The sequence below is a fragment of the Pleuronectes platessa genome, chromosome 10, assembly GCF_947347685.1.
Source record: "Pleuronectes platessa chromosome 10, fPlePla1.1, whole genome shotgun sequence".
Classification (NCBI taxonomy): Eukaryota; Metazoa; Chordata; class Actinopteri; order Pleuronectiformes; family Pleuronectidae; genus Pleuronectes; species Pleuronectes platessa.
This window is the reverse complement of record NC_070635.1, coordinates 332,481-352,053: the sequence shown is the minus strand read 5'-3', so window position 1 is coordinate 352,053 and position 19,573 is coordinate 332,481. Positions and strand designations below refer to the sequence as shown.

General features: G+C 46.2%; 2 protein-coding genes across 2 annotated transcripts; one reads left to right on the top strand and one right to left on the bottom strand.

Moving 5' to 3' along the window:
• Window positions 1-342: 342 nt before the first annotated feature.
• xrcc2 (X-ray repair complementing defective repair in Chinese hamster cells 2) lies at window positions 343-4,415 on the bottom strand. The gene is made up of 6 exons (XM_053431696.1): window positions 4,345-4,415; window positions 3,474-3,555; window positions 3,202-3,237; window positions 2,946-3,095; window positions 2,577-2,853; window positions 343-1,183 (listed from the first exon to the last, which is right to left on the bottom strand). Exons 1-6 carry the CDS (start codon window positions 4,363-4,365, stop codon window positions 895-897), a joined length of 855 nt encoding a protein of 284 aa, XP_053287671.1. The 5' UTR covers window positions 4,366-4,415; the 3' UTR covers window positions 343-894.
• Window positions 4,416-4,445: 30 nt separating this feature from the next.
• Window positions 4,446-18,147, top strand: LOC128448869 (mothers against decapentaplegic homolog 4). The gene is made up of 12 exons (XM_053431694.1): window positions 4,446-4,672; window positions 5,411-8,137; window positions 9,635-9,880; window positions 13,763-13,973; window positions 14,269-14,397; window positions 14,821-15,039; window positions 15,122-15,238; window positions 15,319-15,372; window positions 15,456-15,639; window positions 15,716-15,884; window positions 15,972-16,092; window positions 16,989-18,147. Exons 2-12 carry the CDS (start codon window positions 7,970-7,972, stop codon window positions 17,192-17,194), a joined length of 1,824 nt encoding a protein of 607 aa, XP_053287669.1. The 5' UTR covers window positions 4,446-4,672; window positions 5,411-7,969; the 3' UTR covers window positions 17,195-18,147.
• The last annotated feature ends 1,426 nt before the right edge of the window (window positions 18,148-19,573 follow it).

The window sequence follows — 19,573 nt, the reverse complement described above, 5'->3', positions numbered from 1 at the left end:
TTATTTTTTGATTTCCATAAATCATAACTATTGTTTAGAAGAAAAGTGTGTGTGTGTGTGTGTCTCAGGTAAGACGGAGCTGCTGCACCACCTGCTGTGTCGCTGTGTGTAGCTGCTGGCCTAACCCTAACCCTAACCCTACAGTCTGGACATGCTACGACTGGTCAGCATCATCGAAGGATGACCACAAAACCAATTAAAATTACAATATAATAAAAGCAAAAATGTGCATTTTTTTAAATATAAAATTATAAATAAAAATATTGTACAAAAACACAGATTCAATATTATTAAAATTTATAAATAGTAAAATAATATTAAATAATAAATACAAACTAAATGTTATCCATAATACACATAATATCATCATATCTTTTTATTTATACAGTCATCAAATATCCTTTTATCTTCATTGAATACTACAGAGTCTTCAGAATTGTTATTAATACCACAAAACCACATTGTGCAACACTGAAGGTCCATAAAATCCACCTGGGCCTCCTCAGAACCTCCTGATAATCCTTGGATGATCCTTTCTATGAGAACATAGATACCTGGAGGCTCCACTGGAACATCCATGTCTTCCACATCAGGGACGTTTTTATATGACCTGTAGATCCTCCTCAGTAGAGTCTCCAACTGAGCACAGGAATTCACATTACAATCTCGAGAACCTCCTAGATTAGAACCTCATTCACAATCTAGATCCATAGTAAGGACCTCTGGACCCTTCCAGAACAGAAACAAGTATCAAGTATTTTCTTTATTACTCTCTTATCTTGTTCTGAGTCCCAGGTTCAGTAAACAGGTTCAGTTCAATGGAAAAGGAAATCCGAACAACTCCTGCGTCTCTACAAACCTTTCTGAACTCCTCTCATGAGAGAAAGGAGAGTTTCAGGTGAACTCCACTCCTCCGTCCGTCACGTAGAAGGAGCTGCTCCTTGGAGCCCTGGTCCCACGGGAGGTGCAGTGGACAGTGAAGACCTGTCGCCTCCCCTGCTCCTCGCTGCTCCCTGCTGCGGCGGACCCGTTGTTCGGCGCCTCCTGTCGCCTGCACAGCAGCCGGTGGGTCACCAGTCTTTGCCAGGGGCGACAGAGGTATGGTCGGTGGGAGTCCGAGGAGGTTCCCCTGTGGCTCCTCCTGAGGGCGTGGCAGGTGGCCAAGACAGTGATTCTGTAATCCCTGAGAGAAAGAACCACAGATGGAACTGACTCAAAGCTTTGACAGGTTTACAGGCTCCACAGTTCTGTGTGGTTCTTTAAGAACCAATAAACGTCGGCTTCATCAATCAGCTGAAATCATGAATTTAGAAAAACTAAATTTTCTCACAGTTCCTTTCAGTCCTGAGCCCCTCAAAAGTAGGACCTCTATAACCCCTCATTGTCGAATAGAGCCCTCACAATAACCACAGGAACAAGTAGCATCCTAGAGGATCTCTCGAATTCTGATTAGACCTCCGAAGCCTTTCAGTGGCGACAAAAAGCCAAACATTACATGAAGGACGACCAGAAACACCTTAGAACTTCCTCAAGGTTTTTTCCACCTGCTGAACTGATTGAACCGTAAAATAATAATACCTCCTTGATAAACTATAACATGTCTTCAGTTACCTGTAGAATGGACTATGATCACAACAACACTGCTTGATATATAATATTTCTCTTCAGATTCTCGACCATTACTGACAATAATCCATCAGGTCATTGACCTTCAGTTCCGCTACTAAGTGTTTATTCTTATCAAAGCTGTAAACACTCTGATCTTTCTGATGTCCTCTGTGACACAGGACATCTGTTGCTCTAGTGTCCGTCCTGGGAGACGGATCTTCACATGTGTCTCTGAGGTTTCTACCTTCTCCAGCTGTTAAAGGTCTTAGTAGTTTGACTCTTGTTGAGGGAGAAGAACAGAGGACGTCTCACCTTGTGAAAGACTATGAGACAAACTGGGATTTGTGAATATGAGACTATACTAATACAATGTTATTGATTGATTGATAAAAAAGAACTCCCCACTTAATGGACAACTACAACCAACCAAAGGAATTTCAAACCTCCTCATTCTCCAATGACGGCCACAAACACTTAAAGGACCTGTAGAACGTTTTGGGTGAGCACATGCACAACCACAGAACTTACCCTGTAATGGACCATTAGAACCCCCTGAAGGAACATTGGAACTTTTTACGAGAAAACCAGAATCTTCAGCACCTCCCATAGTTGAACTCATAGAACTTCCTTAGGTACACTAGATGCATTTAATGAACAATGTGAATCCCCTTAAGGATCTCTAGAACACACTGAGCAGCCAGAACCTCTTTAAGGATCACGAGAACCACCTAACGGACCAATTGCACTGAAGGATCACACAGTCTTCTACTAGAAAACCAGAAGAACCTCCTTAAGGACCACGGGAACCTCCTTAATCACCACTCAATCCAACTAAAGAGCTACTAAAACCTCCTCAGGGGTCGCAAGAACCTCCTTATGAACCATTACAAATTACAAAATTACGAATCCACCTATTGCACCACTAGAACCCTCTAATGGACCAGGAACCTTCATTGATGGATATCCACCTGAGCAGTCGGCCCAGCAGCTCGGAACATTTGCTGAGCTTGTCCTCCTGCTTGGCAAAGCTGGCCCCGCCCTCGCAGCGATCCAGCCAATAGAAAGCAGAGATGCTGTCAATAAGGAGGAGTGCCAGACCAGGCCGCGATGAGAAGGAGTTCTCCAGGAAGTGGAGGGTGAGGAGGAGCTGGGAGGAGGAGGAGCAGTGGACGACCAGGAGGCGAGACAGACACGAACGCAACGCCTCCTCATCTGACCCAGCTATGGGCGAGCTGGTAGAGAGAGCTGGACACACATGAAGAGAGAGAGAGACAACGAAGCTTAGAGCTTGAATGTGTGTGTGTGCGTGTGCATGTGTGAGGGAGTGTGTTCAGTACCTGGGTTCAGTCTGCTGTCGATGATGCTGACCAGTCGTAACATGTCCAGACTGTAGTTTGTGTCCACAAACACAACGTCCACCTCCAGTCCACCAGCAGCCTTCGGCAACACACAGCGACACAGCAGGTGGTACAGCAGCTCCGTCTTACCTGACACACACACGCACGCACGCACGCACACACACACACACACACAATAAAACAGACATCCGCACAGGAAGTGCAGTCACAGCCGTTACCTGTTCAGTGACCTCACCTGTTCCCTCTGTTCCATACAGCTCCACCACCTCACCTGAAAACAGAGAGAAATGACATCATCAAAATGAAAGCAGCTGAGTTGACATGTGATGTCATCCTTAGGATGTGATGTCACCTATCAACATGTGTCTCGTGGGTGTGTTCACGTTTAGTTATGACTCTGAAGAGGCGGAACATATGTACGAGTCTAGTGTATCACAGAATGAAATCATTAAGATCACATGACATGTGGTGACCGGATCTATGAACTGACTGCACCTGGTCACTCACCATGGTCGGGTCCGCCATCTTCAGGAAACAGACGAGGTTCGATCTCCTTCAGACAGCGACGAGCCTCCAGACGTGCAAACAGCTGCACAGACACACAACTCATCACTCTGTTGTTGAGACACTGCACTACGTCATAGACTGTGCCACCTCCTGTGTTAAACACTTTGTGTTCTCCAGGTCATAGACTGTGCCACCTCCTGTATTAAACACGTTGTCTTCTCCAGGTCATAGACTGTGCCACCTCCTGTATTAAACACTTTGTGTTCTCCAGGTCATAGACTGTGCCACCTCCTGTATTAAACACTTTGTGTTCTCCAGGTCATAGACTGTGCCACCTCCTGTATTAAACACTTTGTGTTGTCCAGGTCATAGACTGTGCCACCTCCTGTATTAAACACTTTGTGTTCTCCAGGTCATAGACTGTGCCACCTCCTGTATTAAACACTTTGTGTTCTCCAGGTCATAGACTGTGCCACCTCCTGTATTAAACACGTTGTCTTCTCCAGGTCATAGACTGTGCCACCTCCTGTATTAAACACAGGGCAGTCCACAACAGAAAGTCCTTTAAACCAGACAGGCCCTGAAAATCGATTTACTACTTGTCTTACTCTATAACTGTTACTACACTAACTCAGTTACTGTTACTACTGGTACTCTATTACTCTTACTACCAGTTCTCCACCTGCTGGTGATTCTTTATCAATACATGTAAGCTGCGGTTTTTCGCCCAACTTTTACTTTGGAAAATATTTCAGACTCAATCGTGAAACAGAAAACACGTGACAGCTCCTTAAATAAAACTGGGCGTTGACCTTAAACACAAATAATCTGATTACTTAGTTAAATGTAATATAAAGTAACGTATTCAAACCTGAGCGCCGCTTTCACTCATTTCAACCTGAACTTCCGCGCTTCTTCAGCCCATGTGAACTACGTCATTTCCTGTTCCTGTTTTGCCGTAAACGATGGAGACGTCACCGTAACGTCAGTAATAGGAGCGCAGTGAACGTCTGTTTCCAGTCCGCATCCATTTTAACAGAAGAGACACACATGCTGCTTTAGAGCCGTTTTCCAGATAAGAGCCCTCCTGCGCTTCTGTGACTGAATCCTTTCAATTTGTTGTAAGAAGGATTTATATTTTGAAATATTTGCAGGAGCGGAATATGCTCGGTTTCATACTGTATAGTACTGGCATTTATGTGAGTATATAATACTACTTAGATCATTCCATATCTCTCTCTCTCAAACACACACACTGAGCAAAAAGCACAGGATGATGTGAACCAGGTAGAAAATCTTCGTCTGACTCGTTGACGATAAAAAAAAAGTAAAGTGACATCATAGCAAAACTTCTGTTATGGTAAACTATGTAAAAACAGATGAGCTGCAGCCGAAGCTCTGCTGCTGAAGGGCGTCCAGTGTCTGATGGTGACGCTGTGGTTCCTGTGGACGTGACTTCCTGCTGATGTTGTCCCCTGTATAAGCATCATATCAGTTTGTCTCATAGTCTTTAACAAGGTGAGACGTCCTCTGTTCTTCACCCTCAACAAGAGTCAAACTACTAAAACCCTTTAACAGGTGAAGAAGGTGGAAACCTCAGAGACACGTGTGAGGATCTGTCTCCCAGGACGGACACTAGAGCAACAGATGTCTCGTGTAACAGAGGACATCAGAAAGATCAGAGTGTTTACAGCTTTGATTAGAATAAACACTTTGTAGCGGAACTGAAGCTCAATGACCTGATGGATTATTGTCAGTAACGGTCGAGTATCTGAGGAGAAATATTATATATCAAGCAGTCTTGTTGTGATCGTAGTCTATGGTCAGGATCCCCCATCATGACCGGATGATATATATACACCTAAAATATAAATTATGAACTAAAATAAAATGTATGTTAGTTTACTGTGTCATCCAGCAGATACTCACTCCTGCAGGTCAACCTGGTGTCAAGCAGGCTCTCCATCTGTATTTCTTGATGAAGCTCCAGAAGCCTTGAGGTCAGGAGGTGGAGTAACATCGGGTCACACGCTGCCAGCCGAGCCGGGTCACATGAAGATGACGCCTCCTCTCCATTGGTCCACAGCTCTGTAACTCACCTGTGGGCCCAGCATCAGTGTTGACAGCTCCTCCTTCACCAGCAGGACCGCTGGAGGGAGGCCGGACAGCGCCCTCTGCTGCTGCAGGTCGGGGTCAGAGGTCACCACCCTAACTGAATCGGCTGATCCATGAGAATCTTAGACAAACTGAAATGTGTTATTAATCAACACGGCTTTACCTTCATTCTGTGATTTATTTCATAACAACATACTGTTTTAATATATTGTAATAAGTGTGTGGGTCTCACCGGTCATTCAAAGAAACAGCTGGCTTACCTTTCAGCTCCGGTTTTGAATCCATCCCTTTAGTGATTAATTCGTTAATTATTGAAAGATCAGTCACCAGCAGATCATGTCTTCATTAAAATATCTGGATCAGGAACTCACACAAACCCAAACATCTGTTTTCATTAAGAGCACATGTGACAGAGGTCATGCTTTTAATGAAAGAAGTTTCCTGTTGGCAGCAAAAACCTATTAAATGTCTTTTAATGAGGAACTTAAAGCTGTTTGATGGTTTAAATCTAAACCGAATCGCTCACAACATCAAAATAATTCATCAATGTTAAATTATAATAAATTCTAGTCATTTTAATCAGCTGACAAATCCCAGTTATGTGTAATTTCAAGTTAGCTTGTTGTAATTAGTTTGTTTTAATTAGCATGTGGTAGTTAGCTTGTTGTAATTAGCTTGTTGTAATTAGTTTGTTTTAATTAGCATGTGGTAGTTAGCTTGTTGTAGTTAGCTTGTCTTAGTTAGCTTGATGTAATTAGTTTGTTTTAATTAGCATGTGGTAGTTAGATTGTTGTAGTTAGTTTGTTGTAATTAGTTTGTTTTAATTAGCATGTGGTAGTTAGATTGTTGTAGTTAGTTCTTTTTTAAGATGCATGTTGTAGTTAGATTGTTGTAGTTAGCTTGTGGTAGTTAGCTTGTTGTAATTAGTTCTTTTTTAATTAGCATGTGGTAGTTAGCTTGTTGTAATTAGTTTGTTTTAATTAGCTTGTGGTAGTTAGCTTGTTGTAATTAGTTCTTTTTTAATTAGCATGTGGTAGTTAGCTTGTAGTAGTGAGCTTGTCTTAGTTAGCTTGTTGTAATTGTAAACTCAGCGAGGTCTTTGTTCTCACATGACACAGGCTTCTTCAACTTCACACTCAGACAAGAGGACCTGGTGAAACACAGCAGCTAACTGCTAACAACTGCTAACAGCACCCAACAGCAGTATATGCTCCTATGATCTTGTTATATCGTATAATATTATATCATGTTATGTTATTTTACATTATTTTATCTTGCATTATATTATATTATATCAAATTATATCATGTTATATTATATTATATTATTGTATATAATATAATATTGATTGAATCAAGTTAGTGGTGGATGAACTCTACTGATATTTAATAGTTTTAATAAGCACAGGAAGATAAACACATAGGTATATTATATATGAGTAAGACATACACATGTTGTGCTTGCGTAACTAAAGTAAAAGTCGTTGTACAACAGTGTAAAGTATATGTACTGCAAATTGCAAATACTCCATATTATACAGTCACTTTAGTAATCATACAGCTACTTAAAGTATGAAAAGTAAACGTTTGTGCTTAGTAGACTTGTGATGGTATCCTTATATTTATGTTTCATAGTTGAATTGATATAAACGTACTTTTAAAGTTGTATTCAATGGTGCAGGAATCAAATCAAGTACTTTTATATTTAACTTGTATAAAATCATCCTTGAAATATATCAAAACAGACCTTAAATAAATTAGGTTGCATTTATTTATCCATTTTAAATTATTTTATAAAATCACACAATGACATCATTAAATACACTTGTATTAAAAGGCCGCTGATGATCTGACTGCATGGCACTCAACTAAAAGTCCTGGGTTAGCAGGGGTAACGACACACATGTAGAAGCACAGGAGAGTTTCACACTAAAGCAGGAGTCAGACACACAAACAAGTCAAAACAAATAGTGGGGAAATCTTTTCTGGTTGTAGCCTTCAAAATAAAAGCTCAAAGTGGTAGTACAAGATTCTATTTTACACTAGTTAGAACTAGTAAAAATAGTTTTATGCAGATTATGATGATTGTTACTAAAAACAGGAAGTGAATTTTTCATAAAGCTGCACTGACACATCTTTCTAAACTTTTAATTTGATGAATATTTATATATCTCTATAAATCCCTTGTCTTTGCTTCAGTATAATCTCTAGTGAGTTTGTCAGCCTGATGTTGTTCATGTGTTTCTGTGGAATCATCTGCTTCAGCTGCAGAGGACCCATGTTCCTGTTGTGTTGTTGCTGCAGTGTTTAAAACAGTGAGACAACACACTGGACGACAGCAGCTCTTATTTTCCAAGGACGGACATCAGATGACTTCCTGTTATGTCTGACTGTCTGCTTGGTCATGAAACAGCACCCCCCACAGACAGTCTGACTCTGAGCAGACGGACACCCAGAGACCCACAAAGATACACACACACAGAGACAGACACACACACACTCACCAACACAGGCAGTGGATCACAGCCGAGAAGAGAGAGCTGCGTCCTGGTGAGTGACACTGAGATTTGATCTTAGACAACTGTTGATGCAGCATGTCTGTCTGTAATTGTCTGTAACTGTAAGTCTCTCTGTAACTGTCTGTCTGTGCGTCTGTGTGTCTGTCTGTCTGTCTGTAACTGTCTGTGTGTCTGTCTGTAACTGTCTGTGTGTCTGTCTGTCTGTCTGTAACTGTCTGTCTCTCTGTCTGTAACTGACTGTCTGTAACTTTCTGTCTGTAACTTTCTGTCTGTAACTTTCTGTCTGTCTGTCTGTCTGTCTCTCTGTCTGTCTGTAACTGTCTGTCTGTCTGTAGCTGTCTGTCTGTCTGTCTGTCTGTCTGTCTGTAACTGTCTGTCTGTCTATCTGTAACTGTCTGTCTGTCTGTCTGTCTCTATCTGTAACTGTCTGTCTGTCTGTCTGTCTGTTTGTCTGTCTGTAACTGTCTGTCTGTCTGTCTGTCTGTCTTTAACTGTCTGTCTGTCTGTAACTGTCTGTCTGTCTGTCTGTCTGTCTGTCTGTAACTGTCTGTCTGTCTCTCTATCTGTAACTGTCCGTCTGTAACTGTCTGTCTGTGTCTCTGTAACTGTCTGTCTGTAACTGTCTGTCTGTCTGTCTGTAACTGTCTGTCTGTCGTCTGTCTGTCTGTAACTGTCTGTCTGTAACTGTCTGTGTATCTGTCTATCTGTAACTGTCTGTCTGTGTGTCTGTCTGTCTGTCTCTATCTGTAACTGTCTGTCTGTCTGTAACTGTCTGTGTGTCTGTCTGTCTGTCTGTAACTGTCTGTCTGTGTGTCTGTCTGTCTGTCTGTAACTGTCTGTAACTGTCTGTCTGTAACTGTCTGTCTGTAACTGTCTGTGTGTCTGTCTGTCTATCTGTAACTGTCTGTCTGTAACTGTCTGTGTGTCTGTCTGTCTGTCTGTAACTGTCTGTAACTGTCTGTCTGTAACTGTCTGTCTGTCTGTCTGTCTGTCTGTCTGTCTCTCTGTCTGTAACTGTCTGTCTGTCTGTAGCTGTCTGTCTGTCTGTCTGTCTGTCTGTCTGTCTCTCTGTCTGTAACTGTCTGTCTGTCTGTAGCTGTCTGTCTGTCTGTCTGTCTGTCTGTCTGTCTGTCTGTAACTGTCTGTCTGTCAGTCTGTAACTGTCTGTCTGTCTGTCTGTCTGTCTGTCTGTCTGTCTCTCTGTCTGTAACTGTCTGTCTGTCTGTAGCTGTCTGTCTGTCTGTCTGTAGCTGTCTGTCTGTCTGTCTGTCTGTCTGTCTGTCTGTAACTGTCTGTAACTGTCTGTCTGTAACTGTCTGTCTGTCTGTCTGTCTGTCTGTCTCTCTGTCTGTAACTGTCTGTCTGTCTGTAGCTGTCTGTCTGTCTGTCTGTAGCTGTCTGTCTGTCTGTCTGTCTGTCTGTCTGTCTGTCTGTAACTGTCTGTCTGTCTGTCTGTCTGTCTGTCTGTCTGTAACTGTCTGTCTGTCTGTCTGTAACTGTCTTTGATTGCTGATCATCTTTCCTCCAGGTGACCATGTCGGTGCTTGACTCCGCCCCCAGCAGTGACCCCTCCCTCAGTGTGGTTCACAGCCTCATGTGTCACCGACAGAGCGGAGAGAACGAGGGCTTCGCTCAGCGGGCGATCGAGAGCTTGGTGAAGAAGCTGAAGGAGAAAAAAGACGAGTTGGACTCGCTGGTTACCGCGGTTACCACCAGCGGGGTCCAGCCCAGCAGGTGTGTGACCATCCAGAGGACGCTGGACGGACGCCTGCAGGTAGGACCTGATCTGAGGACAGTGGACTCTTCATCACTTGTTCAGGACGTTTAAAGACATTAAACAACAACAAATAAAACTGTTACAGAGTCACATGATCAGCTTGTGTCCTCGTGGTTCTGTGTCTTCAGTCTCGATCATAACGACTGGGTCTGTGTCCACTGTCAAACTACTCCACATGAAAATGAAATTCACGTATTATCTACTAACCATTACAATGGGGGGGGGGGGGGGTGAGCAGCCTTGCAGCAGAATCCAATACAATTGAATTAACTAAATCATAACAGGCCCATTGTTCTCAGCTACTGCTGCAGTGACTCAGAGGTAGGGTTCTACTGTTGGTTCTTGGTTCAGATTTATAACCTACACTCACAAAAAAATCTAAATGTTCAGTCCAAGATAGATTTTTTACAGTGTACAAAGAGCAATGTATGCACACAAAGACACACACACATTCACTGTCTGACTGAACTCTTAACCCCGCCCCTTTCCTGTGTTTCAGACAAAACAAACCAGCCCCCCCCCCCCTCCCTCCTCCTAGTGGAGAGGAGCACGCACACACACTCAGGGTCTTAGAGTCTTCAGTCTGACACTGTTACATCAGATCTACCCTTTTTTTTGGATGTGGAACCTGCCGAAGGTTCTCTTGGAGGTTCTCTAGGTGTTCTCTAAAGCTGCTTCAGGACCTGAGCTCCTCCGTTCTCTGGATCTACTCTGGAGGATCAAGTGTGAACACAAAGAGTGAGACTCAGTTTCTCTTCCTCCTCCTTTATAAAGTGTCAATCAAGGAGCAGTTAGAGCAGCAGAGGATCCTCCACTGATTCACTGAGTGAGGAGGGGGGGGGGGGGCTTCTAACACGGGACACAAACATGAAGAAACTAAAACAAATGTCTCTGGTGAAGAAGTGCTGACACACACAGAGATGTGAAGAGAGTTTGTGGTGATCAGAGCTGACGACGTGTCAGGTGATGTAAACATGATCACATGACCTCTGCAGCAGAGGTAACAGGTCACTTCCTGTGTGTGTCTGCTGCACCCGGCTGCTCCACCTCTCACCTGAACCATGAGGAGGATCTGATGTCTGTCTCTCTCCTGTCTGTCTCTCACCTCTCTGTCTCTCACCTCTCCGTCTCTCTCCTGTCTGTCTCTCACCTCTCCGTCTCTCACCTCTCTGTCTCTCACCTCTCTGTCTCTCTCCTGTCTGTCTCTCACCTCTCTGTCCCCCTCCTGTCTGTCTCTCACCTCTCTGTCTCTCACCTCTCTGTCTCTCTCCTGTCTGTCTCTCACCTCTCTGTCCCCCTCCTGTCTGTCCCCCTCCTGTCTGTCTCTCACCTGTCTGTCTCTCACCTGTCTGTCTCTCTCCTCTCTGTCTCTCACCTCTCTGTCTCTCTCCTGTCTGTCTCTCACCTCTCTGTCCCCCTCCTGTCTGTCCCCCTCCTGTCTGTCTCTCACCTGTCTGTCTCTCACCTGTCTGTCTCTCACCTCTCTGTCTCTCACCTCTCTGTCTCTCTCCTGTCTGTCTCTCACCTCTCTGTCCCCCTCCTGTCTGTCCCCCTCCTGTCTGTCTCTCTCCTGTCTGTCTCTCTCCTCTCTGTCTCTCCTCTCTGTCTCTCACCTCTCTGTCTCTCTCCGGTCTGTCTCTCACCTCTCTGTGTCTCCTGTCTGTCTCTCACCTCTCTGTCCCCCTCCTGTCTGTCTCTCTCCTGTCTGTCCCCCTCCTGTCTGTCTCTCTCCTGTCTGTCTCTCTCCTCTCTGTCTCTCCTGTCTGTCTCTCACCTCTCTGTCCCCCTCCTGTCTGTCCCCCTCCTGTCTGTCCCCCTCCTGTCTGTCTCTCACCTGTCTGTCTCTCACCTGTCTGTCTCTCACCTCTCTGTCTCTCACCTCTCTGTCTCTCTCCTGTCTGTCTCTCACCTCTCTGTCCCCCTCCTGTCTGTCCCCCTCCTGTCTGTCTCTCTCCTGTCTGTCTCTCTCCTCTCTGTCTCTCCTCTCTGTCTCTCACCTCTCTGTCTCTCTCCGGTCTGTCTCTCACCTCTCTGTGTCTCCTGTCTGTCTCTCACCTCTCTGTCCCCCTCCTCTCTGTCTCTCTCCTGTCTGTCCCCCTCCTGTCTGTCTCTCTCCTGTCTGTCTCTCACCTGTCTGTCCCCCTCCTGTCTGTCCCCCTCCTGTCTGTCTCTCTCCTGTCTGTCTCTCACCTCTCTGTCCCCCTCCTGTCTGTCCCCCTCCTGTCTGTCTCTCTCCTGTCTGTCTCTCTCCTGTCTGTCTCTCTCCTGTCTGTCTCTCACCTCTCTGTCCCCCTCCTGTCTGTCCCCCTCCTGTCTGTCTCTCTCCTGTCTGTCCCCCTCCTGTCTGTCTCTCTCCTCTCTGTCTCTCCTGTCTGTCTCTCTCCTCTCTGTCTCTCCTGTCTGTCTCTCACCTCTCTGTCCCCCTCCTGCCTGTCCCCCTCCTGTCTGTCTCTCACCTCTCTGTCTCTCTCCTGTCTGTCTCTCACCTCTCTGTCCCCCTCCTGTCTGTCTCTCACCTCTCTGTCTCTCACCTCTCTGTCTCTCTCCTGTCTGTCTCTCACCTCTCTGTCCCCCTCCTGTCTGTCCCCCTCCTGTCTGTCTCTCACCTGTCTGTCTCTCACCTGTCTGTCTCTCTCCTCTCTGTCTCTCACCTCTCTGTCTCTCTCCTGTCTGTCTCTCACCTCTCTGTCCCCCTCCTGTCTGTCCCCCTCCTGTCTGTCTCTCACCTGTCTGTCTCTCACCTGTCTGTCTCTCACCTCTCTGTCTCTCACCTCTCTGTCTCTCTCCTGTCTGTCTCTCACCTCTCTGTCTCTCTCCTGTCTGTCCCCCTCCTCTCTGTCTCTCTCCTGTCTGTCTCTCTCCTCTCTGTCCCCCTCCTGTCTGTCTCTCTCCTCTCTGTCTCTCTCCTGTCTGTCTCTCACCTCTCTGTCCCCCACCTGTCTGTCCCCCTCCTGTCTGTCTCTCACCTGTCTGTCTCTCACCTGTCTGTCTCTCTCCTGTCTGTCTCTCTCCTGTCTGTCTCTCTCCTGTCTGTCTCTCACCTCTCTGTCCCCCTCCTGTCTGTCCCCCTCCTGTCTGTCTCTCTCCTGTCTGTCCCCCTCCTGTCTGTCTCTCTCCTCTCTGTCTCTCCTGTCTGTCTCTCTCCTCTCTGTCTCTCCTGTCTGTCTCTCACCTCTCTGTCCCCCTCCTGCCTGTCCCCCTCCTGTCTGTCTCTCACCTCTCTGTCTCTCACCTCTCTGTCTCTCTCCTGTCTGTCTCTCACCTCTCTGTCTCTCTCCTGTCTGTCCCCCTCCTCTCTGTCTCTCTCCTGTCTGTCTCTCACCTCTCTGTCTCTCTCCTCTCTGTCTCTCTCCTGTCTGTCTCTCTCCTCTCTGTCTCTCTCCTGTCTGTCTCTCACCTGTCTGTCCCCCTCCTCTCTGTCCCCCTCCTGCCTGTCTCTCTCCTGTCTGTCCCCCTCCTGTCTGTCTCTCACCTGTCTGTCCCCCTCCTGTCTGTCCCCCTCCTCTCTGTCTCTCTCCTGTCTGTGTCTCTCCTGTCTGTCTCTCTCCTGTCTGTCCCCCTCCTGTCTGTCCCCCTCCTGTCTGTCTCTCTCCTGTCTGTCTCTCTCCTCTCTGTCTCTCTCCTGTCTGTGTCTCTCCTGTCTGTCTCTCACCTCTCTGTCCCCCTCCTGTCTGTCCCCCTCCTGTCTGTCTCTCTCCTGTCTGTCTCTCTCCTGTCTGTCTCTCACCTCTCTGTCTCCCTCCTCTCTGTCCCCCTCCTGTCTGTCCCCCTCCTGTCTGTCTCTCTCCTGTCTGTCTCTCACCTCTCTGTCTCCCTCCTCTCTGTCCCCCTCCTGCCTGTCCCCCTCCTGTCTGTCTCTCTCCTGTCTGTCTCTCACAGGTAGCAGGTAGAAAGGGTTTCCCTCATGTGATCTACACTCGTCTGTGGCGTTGGCCTGACCTCCATAAGAACGAGCTGAGACACGTGAAGTTGTGTCAGTTTGCGTTCGACCTGAAGTGCGACAGTGTGTGTGTGAACCCGTATCACTACGAGAGGGTGCCCCCCCCCGCCAGTGCAGCTGGACACTCACCTGTCTCACGTCAATCACAGGGTATTTATACTGAATGCTGTCTTTCCACTTGGCGGCAGATGGTGGCCATGTTCCATTTTGTTTCATTTAGTATATATATATTTCACTATTTGTATATATTTTGTCATTTTTATTTTTATTTTTTAAACTTTGGTAAAAAGACAGGTCACGTAGCTTCATGTAACATAGCTTAGCTTCACTATATGCTGCTTAGCTTCATGTAGTTTAGTGTCATGTAGTTTGGCATCATTTCATGTAAAATAATGTTAAAGCTTCATGTAACACATCACTAACATCAGATGCTGTCTTCCTTCAGGTCCTCAGACTCTGATAAAGGAGGAGTTCATTCAGGAATGTGTAAAGATCGACCTGCCCCCCCACCCTGACCCCTACAACCAGCCCCGCCCTGTCAACGTGTATCCCAGCATGCCTCTGTCTCCTCCAGGTCACTGTCAACACACTTTTCATATCTATCTCAAAGTTACTGTTTAAATCATCTGAGTGGTTCTGGAACTAATGGAATGGTTCTCAATCAATCAATCAAATCAGTCACATGCTATCCGACTCATATTCCCAGTGTGTCTCATATTCCCAGTTTGTCTCATAGATGTTAATAAGGATCAACTTCCTGTTCTTAACTCAACACGAGTCAAACAGAAACTTAGTGATCAGTGATGAAGCTCAGTCCCATGTGAGGATCCTCTCCGTGGACACACACATGCTGATGGAACTGAACACATCAACAAAACAACACACAACAGAATTCACTACATGACAAGAACCAGTTTGTAACTGTAAATGATGCAATGTGCTGTCAGCCTCCAGTGGTTCTGGAGGGCTGGTTCTGACTCTGTCGTTTCTCCTGCAGGCCGCAGCTCCCTGTGTGGTAGAAGAGGCGGGGGGGTTGGGGATGTGGATGTTGGGGGTGAGGGCCCAGGTCACCTTCAGATTGCCCTGCCTCAGAGCCGGGGGGGTCAGGCCTCGCCACCAAAATGGAATCTTCCCGTCACCCCACAGCCTCCTCACCCGTCGACCCACATCACACTACACCAGCAGAGCCCAGAGTACAGCAACCCCTCCAAAACTGGTACTGTGGGGGGGAGGAAGGAGGGGGGGGGGGGTAGATGATTCGTAGCAGAAATGATTTTGTTTGTCTTATGTTTCTGCAGCCGCCTGGACAGGGAATGACCACGCCCACTACAGGGATGTAGGACCTCTACAGAGTGGGCGGAGCCACCAGCAGCCTCGATTACATCATCCTCATAACCCCCCCAATACTCCCTTCTGTACGAGATCATGTGACCATGTGAAATGTTAGTGTGGTTCTGTGGAGCTTGGTACTGAGTGTGAATGTGTGTTCCTGCAGGGTCTCAGCATCACAGCACCACTCCGTATCCACAGCCTGTGTCCAACCACCCAGGTAGAGATCTACCCCATGTGTCCTCACCTCTAAAACACAAGTCCTCTCTTCTGACAACCATCTCTGTTCCTGCCGTGTCTCAGGTCCAGAGTTCTGGTGTTCAATCTCCTACTTTGAGTTGGACATCCAGGTTGGGGAGATGTTTAAGGTCCAGTCCAGCTGTCCCCTGGTGACCGTGGACGGATACGTGGATCCTTCAGGAGGAGATCGTTTCTGTCTGGGACAGCTGAGCAACGTCCATCGCACTGCCACCAGCCACCGTGCTAGGTGAGCTCAGCCTGAGGCGTGGTCCTCCCACAGCCGTGTCTCTGCCTCATGCTCACTCTGCGTCTTCTTCTCACAGGCTTCACATCGGTCGAGGAGTTCAGCTGGAGTGTCGGGGGGAGGGAGATGTCTGGATGCATTGCCTGAGCGACCACGCTGTGTTCATTCAGAGCTACTACCTGGACCTCGAGGCCGGCCGAGCACCAAGAGATGGAGTTCGTAAGATCTGCCCGGGAGCTTGTATTAAGGTGAATGTGTCCATATGCAGATGACACTCTGGTGTACCTGTCTGTCCCTCACCTGGCTGTCTCTCACCCGTCTGTCCATCTGTACAGGTGTTTGACTTGCGGCAGTGCCACAGACAGATGCAGCGGCAGGCAGCAGCAGCTCAGGCCACTATGGTTGTTGGTTCGATTCCTGGCCCGAACAGTGTAGGAGGAGTTGCCCCTGCTATAGGTGAGTATCACCTGTCTCTCTCTGGTGCTTATGTGATGTGCCTGATGTCCACACAGGGAGAACTCAGGCCTGAACTAGGAAGCAAGTTTGTATAGCTCATATTCACAAATCACAGGTTGTCTCATAGTCTTTAACATGGTGAGACATCCTCTGTCCTTAACCCTCAGCAAGAGTCAGGACAAACTACAAAAAAAAAACTTTTAACAGGTAAAGAACATAGAAACCTCAGAGAGACACATGTGAGGATCCGTCTCCCAGGACGGACAAACGTGCAATAGATGTCAAGTGAAAACATCTATTGCATGTTTACACTTGACATCCTGGAAGATATTCAGGATATGTTTTACACACTGACCCTGAGGACACACACTGACTCAGTGGACACACTCTGTCTCTGAGGAAACACTCTGTCTCTGAAGACACACTCTGTCTCTGAGGACACACACTGACTCAGAGGACACACTCTGTCTCTGAGGACACACACTGACTCGGAGCATTAGGTCTTTTGGTGACAGGACGAGACTTGACAGATGGAGATGTTCTGGGTGAGTTAGAGGCTGAGATCCACTTCACCAACCAGACGTTGATTTTAACTTCCCTTTAAGGAGAGTGTGCACCACACAACAGTGAAGAGTCGCTTTGGTGAGTGCTCAAGTCCCAGAGAGGGGGGGGGGGGCAGGTTAGCTGTTCAGTGTAAGTTACCCTGATAACAAGTGAACGAGCTTCGTAGGACAGAAAAAAAATCATTAAATCTGGAGTTAACCTGATAAGAGCAAATCCTGCGTAGTTCAGGTACCAGGGATCTAATGTTATGCTAAACATTTCAAAATAAAAGCTGTTTATACAGGGGTTGTGTGTTGTGACTGTGTGTCAGTGAACCTCCTGTCCTCCTCCAGGTGTGTGCTCACTGGCAGGTCTGGGTGTGGACGACCTGCGTAGGTTGTGTATCGTCCGTCTGAGCTTCGTTAAAGGTTGGGGCTGTGACTACCCGCGACAGAGCATCAAAGACACCCCCTGCTGGCTGGAGGTTCACCTGCACCGGGCGCTGCAGCTTCTCGACCAGGTGCTGCATATGTTGCCGCCTCAAGAGCATTCACTCTGACACCCCGCAACAGGTGTGTGTGTGTGTCTGAGAGTGTGGGTGTTTGTGTGATGTTTCTATGAGCCCTGCCCACCTCATAATCCTACACACTGGTGCAGGGGCGGCTCCTGGTACAGACGACATAGACGGTTGCCTTGGGCGCAAAATGCCAAGAGGATGCACAAGAGGCTGATTGATCATGACGTGATGTGAACCGATGCAGTGACGTCACACCATCGTCCTCTAACCCCGCGGACACAGCAGAGGCAGAAGCGCCTCCTTTCTGGAGCTGCTGGCGCTGGCTCGCGATCTGCAGTGATGGTGTCGGGGTCCGTTCTATTTTTTCTGCTCGCCGTGAGCGAATCGGGCCAGTAAGCAAAATAAAAATCAATATTAAACGATATCAGACGATAAGTGTTTTCCTGGAGTTTCAATTTCCCAGATTTTCGCCTCCACACGATTAAGTTTCCCCATCTTTAATTATGTACTTATTCCACATTTGTCAGTTGTGTTTAAACAAACAACCACACACAGGTACACAATCTCTTGTGGGGGGGTGGCGGCTATATGCTTGCGTAGGTCAGTCACCTGTGAAGACCAGCATCATTTATCCCTGAACCAGTGCAGAGAAAAGTGCTTCCTGTGTGAACAGCCAGGCGGCTGCTCGCACAAGAAGCTTCAGTAATGTTTATTTTTGTCGACATGAATAGCTAGCCAGCTGTCATGAATAGCTAGCTAGCTGAATAGCTAGCCAGCTGTCAGTACAGCAGATGTCACACTCTTTTTTTTTTGTGATCAAATTTTTATTGGGATTTGAAGGACAACAATCATCATCATTCAACAGCACATAAATAAAGTAATTATCGTATACAAACATAAGCATACCCAAGTACTCACACAAACAGATACACACATACCGGATAATAATAAAATGAAAACATAAAAATAAAAAAAATAAAATAAAAAATAAAAAATAAGAATATATATAACTGAAGATAAATATATAGCAAAAAAATAGGTAACATACATAATATGTCATAAATGCAAAAGGAAAAAACAAAGTGCCATTGAAGTGTAACCTAGTTAGATCTATCAAATGGTTAGATGCCGTCCACAATTTGCAGTACACAATAAAACCTAAACAGGGAACATGAACCAAAGAAAACAGGACCAGGGGGGGGGGGGGGGGGGGGGCTCAGTTCAGATGTCAGACTCTTTTTATATTTTTTATAGCCTATATTTTTGTCTGCCTGTGTGTGCATCCGTACACAGTGTATACACAAGGGGCACTTGCAGTTTTGCGTGTGTATGTTAGGGGGCGCCAATCTGACATCTCGCCTAGGGCTCCCACATTGCCAGGACCGGCCCTGCACAGGTGTAAACAAACACTTCATTACTCATTTGTTGGTTCAGGTACAGAACTCCATGCTGCAGACAATCAACCAACAGCAGCGTCTCATTCCTCCTGTCAATCAAATAAGTCTCCATGGATCCCACTCACATGTTAAAAGCTCAGGTCGCTGAAAAACAGATCATAAAAACCTCCTGTTGTAGAACCGGAGCAAGAACTGGAACCTGTACAGCAAAGGGAGTACCACAGACCCAGGATCTCTTCAAGTTCTCCAGCTGAGCTTAACCTAACAATCACATTCAGGCTAAGTGGTCACATGACTCTGGTTATCAACTCGTTTACTCAGGTTTTCCTACTGTAGAGTGCACATAAAGGGGCGGGGTGTACTGTGTATGACCAATCAGAAACATGGACAGTTTGACTGACAGCGGAGCTGAGGATCAAGCTGTTGTTTAATAAAAATCAGAGGAGAACAAACAGCTGCTAATGCAAAAAATAACAGCTGGTAAAACATCTGGGATTGTGTCAATGAGTGAGTTACAGCGCCCCCTGGTGACATTTGATTGGTGAGTTGGCAGGTCAGCTGTTCAGCACAAGTTAAGATGGTGATTTACCCTGATAACAAGTGAACGAGCTTCGTAGGACTGAAGACTCAGAATCAAACCAATGTTACCTGAGGACCACAAATCCTTCTTCGTAGTTCAGGGTCCAGGTCTCCTGATGTTTCAGGAGGTCACTGATTCATACATCAGGTATTTTCAAAGTAAAACTCCACGGCATAAGAAAAGCTCACGTGATCGTCTCAGTGTGATCGACGTCTTCATTCATTGTGCTCAGACGTGAACATGATCTTTGTCTCTGCTCAGTTTTCAGATTTGATTATATTAACTTTCATGTCTGTCGGTTTTATTTACTTTTATCTCATTCTGAAGGTTTCTAATTTAAATCATTCAGTCGGTTTTATAGAAACACGGTGAACATTGATATTTATTCTGATTCATGTCGAGATAAAAACATATAAAGTCCCCTCTTTAAAAACCATCAACTCT